This window comes from Elephantulus edwardii, unplaced genomic scaffold (genome assembly GCF_000299155.1).
Source record: "Elephantulus edwardii isolate Elephantulus edwardi_28Jun2011 unplaced genomic scaffold, EleEdw1.0 scaffold00257, whole genome shotgun sequence".
NCBI classification, from domain to species: Eukaryota; Metazoa; Chordata; class Mammalia; order Macroscelidea; family Macroscelididae; genus Elephantulus; species Elephantulus edwardii.
This window is the reverse complement of record NW_006400007.1, coordinates 1,931,678-1,940,635: the sequence shown is the minus strand read 5'-3', so window position 1 is coordinate 1,940,635 and position 8,958 is coordinate 1,931,678. Positions and strand designations below refer to the sequence as shown.

The 8,958-nt window shown below is 36.1% G+C and overlaps 1 protein-coding gene across 1 annotated transcript in view; it reads right to left on the bottom strand.

Moving 5' to 3' along the window:
* Nucleotides 1-2,713: 2,713 nt before the first annotated feature.
* The window catches only part of BRIP1 (BRCA1 interacting protein C-terminal helicase 1), a 140,371-nt gene continuing 134,126 nt past the window's right edge, over nt 2,714-8,958 (bottom strand). The window contains 2 exon segments of the mRNA XM_006899468.1: nt 2,714-3,435; nt 6,829-7,155. Coding sequence (XP_006899530.1) covers nt 2,714-3,435; nt 6,829-7,155 — 1,049 coding nt within the window.

The window sequence follows — 8,958 nt, the reverse complement described above, 5'->3', positions numbered from 1 at the left end:
AAAGTGCTTCAAATCTCAAAAAAAGTGCTTCAAATCCTCCTCACTTTCAACAAGCAAGGTTGTGTCATATGCATAACTCAAGTTATTGATGAGTCTTCCTTCAATCTCGGTGTAACATTCATCTTCATAGAGTCCAGCTTCTTTGGACTGACTAGAAGAGATCCATATTTATTCTCATTCCCAAAAAAAGTTGATGCAAGAGAATGTGGGTATTATTAAGTAATATCACTTGTATCACACACAAACAAAATCTTGCTGAAGATTATAAAAAATGATGAGAATAGTACATTGAGGTAACGGCACCAATTATATCACTGCTGAAGTAAGATAGAATATCAGAAGGTCTATTGGTACTTTATTGCACATTTAAGGCATTTGGCTATGTACCACAACAAACTGTGGGTAACACTGAAAAGTATGGGAATCTCAGGAACATTTAATTTAGCTCATGTGAAACCCAGACTGATAAGCTGTTGTCCAAACAGAGCAAGGGAACCCTGCATGGTTCAAAATCAAGAAAGGAGTATGTCTGGGATGTACTCTTTCTCCAAACTTTTTCAGTCTATATACTGAGTAGATCATTTGAGGTTGGACTTTATAAAGAAGAACATAGCATTAGGATTGGAGGAAACTTATCAATAATCTTGCTTACCAAAACTGAGGACTTGAAGTGTTTGCTGCAGAAGATCAAGAACTGTAGCTTTCAATATGGATTGCATCTCAACATCAAGAAAGCAAAGTTCATTGTCACTGGGTCAACAGAAAGCATCACTGATAGATGGAGAAAAGACTGGGGTTGCTAATGATTTCATCTTGCTTGGATCCATCATCAACACCCTCACCACCAGCAGCCAGGAAGTCAAAAGATGAGATACACTGGGAAAATGTGCTGTCAAAGCCCTCTCCAGAGTGTTAAAGAGCAATAATGTCAGTCTAGAGACCAAGGTGTGTCTGATCCAGGGCATGCTCTTCACAATTGCTTGATATGCATCTGAGACCTCGACAATGAATAAGGATGGCAAAGGAAGAATCAATGTCTTTGAGTTGTGGTGCTGGAGAAGGTTATTCAACACATGATGGACTATGCAGCTCTGTCGGAAAGGGTGAAACCAGGTTGCCTCTTGGAGGCAAGGATTTTGAAATTCTGTCTCACATACTTTGGCTATGTTGTCAAGAGAGGCCAGTCCTTGGAGAAGGATATTATACTTGGAAGAGTGGAGTCCGTGCAGGAGAGGAAGACTCTGGAAAGAGGGATTAAGACAGTGACTGTGGCAATAGGTTCAGTTGTGTCAGAGACAGTGAAGCTGGCTCAAGATAGGGCATGTTTCAGAGCCACTGTTCATAGGGTCACTGAGTCATAGTTGACTCTGGCATATAACCATGACCACCACACCACCACAACAGGCACTTCTGACTTGCAAATAATAGACACACAATTTAAACAGTGAATAAAACTTCAAATTTTCACAAGACTCCTAAATACGCATTGATAATAAGATGTTAGTAAAAAAAAATCAGTGAATGTACTTTTATATTGACATCAGAAAAGCATCTTCTATAAACATTATGACTGTAAGTATAGCTTCATTCACAAAAACAAGAATAATAAAAATTCAGAGAAAGATTTGCTGTGCTATCAGGAACATATCTAGCTGTAGTTATATATCGAATAAATATACAAATTTTTTATCCAGTTACATAATTAAAGCTTTTATGCTCAAACATGCCATTTGTTTCCTACATAACAATGAAGCCAAATAACGACAATAAAAATTTTAGAATCCTTCATTTGGCATCTTAGAACTCTGCATAATTAGCTGATAATATGCTTAATTCTCATTTATCAAACAAGAAATGTAAAAACAAAAAAAAATGTGAAAAGGTTTAATGTCCTTGGTTTTCTTTCTTCTAAATAATCAAGTTTAATTAGAGAACTAAGCTTTTCCAGACAAAGTCTGATTTCTGAAAAAACTGACTGAAGGTAAAAATCTATGGTGAAACATGGCTGAAGTGCTCGAGTCACTCACTCACTCATTGCCATCACGCTGGAATTAACTCATAGCTGACCCTCCACTGAGGTTCCGAGGCTACCAATTCCTTGGGAAGAAATTACCTGTCTTTTCACAGTAGAGCCACTGGTAGGTTTGAACCATCCGAGGTGCTGCTTTTAGATTAGCAAGCCAACTCCCTGCAGACTATTTCACCAGTACTCGCTAATTATTTATGTGTGCATTAAAACAAATGGAGACAACAAAAATACTACAAAATTATGTGAAATCTATACTGTTTTCAAAAAAGGCTACCTTTCAGATTAATTTTTATTACATTTGCTAAGGAAGACCTGTTGGAGAAAAATACTTTACATGAATCATTTTATCAAAAGTTGAAAATAGTAAAATTTATAATTCTGAACATAAAAAATAGATTTTTTAAAAAATCTAATGAGGAAATAAAATTCTTAACATAAGACAGATTTTTTAAAATCTTACTGAAATGAAATAAAACAGTAAGAATATAGAAAAGTTTTAAAAACTAATCATCCAATGTATACATTATTACTTACAACAATTTAATACATAAGCAAGAAGACTATATTTACAGCTACTGTTACATAATACCAGGAACATGTGTTTATTTTTAGGTGATTATTTAACGTTCTATCTGTTTTATGAGTTTTTCCACAATCCAACTTATCTGTACTATTTTTAAGTCATCAATGTTTATCAATCTTATGTTTTTTAAGATGTATGATTCTATTAAATTCTGTGTCTGTGCAACCTTCTATTTTTGCTTCACTGACTCAATCCATTTCCTTTACAGTTCTGTATTCAGAAAGGTCTTCAACTAAAATGTAATTTGAATCATCAGCCAATCTATTGTCTGTATTAGTTACAACTAGTTCATTTTTCTCTTCATTTGTATCTACAGGATCATAAAGTTCAGGTGTATAGTAGATAGATTCATCTTCTGCTTCTGTTACACAATCACCACTTGAAGTAGAAAGTTTAGCATCTTTACTTTCTGGAGACATTTCAATGTCTGCATCCAGGGTTTCCTCACTGGGATGATTTATTTTGGTAAGAGCAGCATCAATCTCTGTTGGTAAAATAATCATTTCTGATTGAGGCCATGGCCCAAATGATGTGTCTACTGTTAGAGATGAGGGCTCACATTTATCCATGAACGGCAAAACAGTTTCCTTTTCCATCTTCTCTATTTTGGTAGTAGAAGTACTAGAGGCACAGTTCTCCGATGGTCTGAGCTCAGGCGCTGCTGCAAATGGAGTTTTACCAGTAAAGCACCGTCCAAAAGAATAAAAACTAGACCAACTAACTTTCTTTGCCTGCTTGCTGAAGGTTGGGCTTGTGGATCTGGAAATCACCTTTTTCTCTCCTTTCACTGCCTGTTCAGAGTCTTCTGGTAACACAGGATCACCTATGAGTATGAAAATGAAAAAAAAACTGTTAATCTTAACCTTAGATAAAACAATAGCCATTATATTAATACAAACATTAGAAAATAATGTAAACACTAGAAATATTTATTCTGTAGGGTACTAAATATGCAGCCTCCAATCCGAAATAAGACTTCTATCTTAGAATTTAAAGCACAGAATATTAACTCTAAAAGGAATCTTAGTACTTCAGTGTCCCCTAGACCAATTTACTATATCTACTAAAATACATTTCATAAACAAGAGAACTGACAACCAGAAAGGCTACTGTTTGCTTAAAGTTATAAAACTGGTTAGGAGTCAGGTAAGGACTGCATCATAGGTTTTCTGACAATCAGCATAATGATTTTCAGTTTACTGTTACTGCTGTATACCTTTAAGTTGGAACCAACATATAGTTGACCCTCCAGTGAATTTTTGAAGGCTGAAAGTCACATGGGTGGATACTGTCAATCTTTGTCTCATGGAGCAGCTAGTGGAGCTGAATTGTGTGCCTTCTGTCAATAATGTAATTCCTTACCACTTGACCAGCAGAGCTCCCTTTTAATTCCCTATAATATTTATTTAGGATAGTAGCATATGATATAAAAGAATTATTTAAAAATTAATATAGGAAGTTCCACGATACATTCATTTAAAAAAATCAAAAATCTATTCTATGGAATAGACCAGCTTTCCACAGTGGAAGCAATTCTGACCTCCTTTATTACCTTTGGGTGGCACTGTTTATGAGTAAGACTTCCTTTTCCTGACACAGGCCCTAAACTGGAGCAATAGCTGCCCCAATAATTTGGCCATTCTCTAGTCTTTTCTCTTCCCTCTAGATCCCAGTTGTTAAAAGAGGGGGAAAATGTAAACAAATATATAACAAATAATTTTGAACAATATAATACTTTAAGTTTAAGGCTAGAAATATTAACAATATGATCATTTCCAATCCAGAGATACATGTTCCAATGCAGTTCCTATTTTCCATAAATGGTTTTGGTAAGAATATTGTAAATGTGGCTACAGTTCCACTATTCCTCCTCCATGCCATAATATAGTGTTATTAGCATGAGCCGTTATAAATCCATTGCCTTCATTACTCTAACTTAAATTTATTATTAATTTCAGTAAAAATTTACAGAGGGTTTGGATTTCCATTCATTCATTGTTGCACATTTCTCCCTTCCCAAGCCTTCCCCCTGCCAGAACACTACCCTCTTAAAAAGTAAAAGAGAAATTCTTTCATTGTTTTATAAACCCTCCCCGAAGTCCACTCCACCATGTAGCCATCGCCCTAGACTCCTGTCATGACAGAAATACCTAATCACATATCCCTTTTAAACAGTTTTCTCCCTCATCTGTTTCAGTGCAGTATACATTACTGAACCCATCTTTCTCAGTCTCTCCCCAACCCCAAGGTCAGTCCTCTTTTACAACAGTGGCACCATGCAATATTTGTCCTTTTGTAAATGGGATACTTCACTCAGCATAATGTTCTCCAGAGTCAACCATTTTTAATAATATTGCATTAGTTCCTTGTTTTTCAATGCAGCATAGTATTCTATTGTGTGAATATACCACAGCCTCTCTATCCATTCGTTTGTTGATGGGCACCTGGGTTGTTTCCAACTTCTTGCTATTGCGAACAGAGCCGCAATAAACATGGGTGTGCATATATCTACGTGGATGTCAGTTATGGTCTCTTTGGGATATATTCCCAGTAGTGGAATTGCTGGGTCAAATGGTATCTCTATTTGCAACTTTTTGAGAAAGCGCCATACTGCCTTCCACAGGGGTTGCACCATTTTACACTCCCACCAAAAGTGAATAAGGGTTCCAGTTTCTCCACAACCTCGCCAGCATTTGTTGTTTGCTGTTCTGTTAAATTTTGCTACTTTGACTGGGGTGAAATGATATCTCATAGTTGTTTTAATTTGCATCTCTCTTAGAGCTAGGGATTTTGAACATTTCTTCATGTGCCTGTTAGCCATCTGAATGTCATCTTCGGTGAAGTGCCTGTTCATATCCTGTGCCCATTTTTCTATTGGATTATTTACCTTTATCTTGTTGTGGTGGCTCTTGTTGTTGTTGTGTGCTATCGAGTCGCTTGTGACTCAGCGACCCTATGTACAAGAGCCCTAAACCCTGCTATATCCTGTGCCATCCTCACTGTCTGCAACACACCTACTCCCATTACCCCAATCACTGAATCAATCCATCTCATTGAGGGTCTTCCTCTCTTGCACTGTTCCTCCACCCTCCCAAACAAGATGTTCCTCTCAAAGGACTGGTCCTTCCTTACAACATGTCCAAAATATGTCAGACAAAGCTTCAAAATCCTTGCCTCCAAGGAACCTGTTTGTTCTCCTAGCAGTCCATGGTATATTCAGCACTCTTCTCCAGCAGCACAGCTCAAAGGCATCAATTTTCTAAATCCCTAGTCTCAGATCAGGCGTACCTTAGTCTCCAGCCTGACTTCATTGCTCTTCAGTACTCTGGAGAGGTCCCTGACAACTGACATTGCCAATTCAATCCGTTTCTTGATTTCCTGGCTGCTAGTACCAAGAGTGTTGATTGTGGAACCAAGCAAACTAAAACTGCTAACAATCTCAATCTCTTCACCATCCATAATCTAATAGCTCTAATGTACTTTTATTTATCTAAGAAGGGCACTATGCTCGGAAGAATGGAGAGTCAGAGCAGGAGAGGAAGACCCAGGATGAGATGGACTGATACAGGACCTTGGGCAGAGGAGGCTGGTGTGTTGGAGTTAGTGAGATTGGCTCAGGATAGGGAAGGGTTCAGAGGTGCCGTACATATAGAGTTGCTATACGTCACAGACGATTCAAGGACACATAACAACAAAAACACACTATACTGGTTGTTTTTTTATTTAAGTCTCTTGTTTAGAGTCAACAAGACCTTGGGGAGGGCCTTCGTATGTAAATGTTGGTTGTTATTATATTTTGGAGGAACATTCTTCTAAGTGGTACAGTATTCTGTCAATATGCTGTACTGAAGTAATCTGGGGTTGCTGTGATGCTGAACTTTGTGCCACTGGGGTGTCAAATACCATAACAGTTACCTATGGTGGACAGTGTTTGGAAGAGCTCCCAGTTTAAGATAGGTTTGGAAGCAGGAGTGACAGTCACTTCTAGAAACCATGAACTTTTATAAATAACAATAGTTATAGAAAGGCTTCTAGCCTTTTGTTCATAGGGTCACTATGAGTCATGCTCGCCTCAACAGCAATCAACAACAATAGTTCTAATGTTTTTTCATTATTTTAGTATAAGATCTTATATTACAAGATAAAATATTTAAGATAATCAAACAACACTACCATTTCACTAAAAAAAAAGAAAAAACCAGAAAATTTTTCATACTTTTCTCCTTTCTGGAGATGACGGTGCTTGGTAGAGATGGATTTTTCATTATCATTTTGGGGCACTGAAGTTCTTGGACACAGATTCTTGTATCATCTTCCTTTGGATTTACTGGTGACTGATGACTTTCTATTTCCAATAAAGAAGTTGGGGTGTTGTCTTTCAAAGAAGCCACTTCAAGTATACCTTCTTTGTCCTGTACAGACCTCCTGGCCTCTAAGACATCAATGATCTTTAAGTGCCTTTTGGAAAATTCAGTCAGAGACTTCAGTGCACTTTCAAATGTTGAATGGTGTTGGATCTGCTGCCGTACCCATTTAGAAAGTCCTTAGGAAAAAAGTAAAATCAGGGAGGTAACTGGGTTACTTAATTATTATTAAAACAGTCATTGTTAAAGATATTAGGTGTTACTATAAAACTCAGATACATTTTTTTCACATTGACAAACTATACTCAATATTTTGTCTTTTTTTTTTTAAAAAAATCCTTTATATGTACAATATACTTACTCATCAGTAACATTTTTCTTTGTACCCATTAACTGATAATTAGGGTGCTGTGGTGGCTTTGGGGTAAGGAGTTGTGCTGCCAATCCAAAGATGCAGTTTGAATCCACCAGCCACTTCACTAGAGGAAGACAGGTAATCTCCTGTGCAACTGACTGATTATGAAAACCCATTAGTGGGTCAGCTATGAGCCAGTTCCAGCTCAACGGTGCACAAGAACAAAAAAAATAACAACTGGAAGGAGTGCAGGTAAGGTTCAGTGGGAGTAGACGAGAGGGAACACATTGTTCTATTCCAGAGTAACTGAAGATGAGGGCAAATTTCATTTTATCATTATTTCCCATAAGAATTGTCTCTTTTGTGAGGAAACCAGAAACAGTAAACAACAACAATAAAAGGTAAACTATCTTCCATTCCAATGTTACAAAAATAAGTTTCAAAACTAAGATCCTAATCTCAGAACTTTTTAGTGTTTTTTCCCCCTTCAAATTTCAAAATATATCTTAATATGTCTTGTAGATTCAAAGCAAAACAGTTTTATGGGTAAAATAATAGTCTACTCGGAACTTTTGTCATACATATTTAAAAAAATAAAAATGATAACATTGTAAGGAACATAATTTGACTTCTAACATAAGAAAACAGATGAAAACTGTTCATAAAAGTGAACTACAATAAAAGTATAGAATTTATTATAGCATAGCTCACTTCAAGACTGAAATCCAGAATCACATATTTGGTTTTTTATAAATAAATATTTCCTGCGAATGATACTAAAACAATCACCGTCTACTAGCATAGTGTTCAAACTTACTATAGTAAATTCAGAGAAAGATATTTCAAAGTTTCAAGTAATTTTATCTACTATAATTTTAAATACATCCCTTAAGGTGGACTTTATTTTCGGTCAATCAATATTTCTTCAAATTAAAGCTAAAAAAATTATTAAAAGGATTAGCAACATATAATCTCAGTTTGAGCTTTACAAAAAGAAAGTAAAAGGCAATTATTATGGAAAATATTTATTTCAATAAGCCTCTCGGCAAATTTAAATCGTGAAGCAAAACCTGAAATCTTAAGACTTTTAAATAAAAGAAACAATTTTAAAGAAGTATTTTCTTTAAAGTTCTTTATTTTTGCTTGTTTGAGGAAGTAATGAAACAAAATAAAAATATGAAAGTCTAAAATTTAAAAAAATAGCATTCTATTCACTCTTTTATTTCTACCTTTTTATAATCAGAGAAAGTCTTTTAAGTACAAAATGCATTGTTTGCTTTAGAAAACTTGAAAGTATCTGAGCTCCACCTACTGATTAAATATGAGCATTTAACATTTTTGCCTTTAAGTTAGGTCTTGACCTAAGCTCAAATCCTTGCTTTATATGGAAAGGGGATTAGAGTGTGACAAATGAAGTAGTATTTTCTGGTTTAATCCAGAATGAGATACATTTTTAATTTTAAATGTTGTTGTTATGTGCCGTCGAGTCGCCTGCGACTCATAGCGACCCTATGTACAACAGCCCTAAACTTCGTTCTGTCCTGTGCCAATCGCACTGTCTCTGACACTCCCATCCCAATTATCCCAGTCACTGAATCAATCCACCTCATAGAGGGCCTTCCTCTCC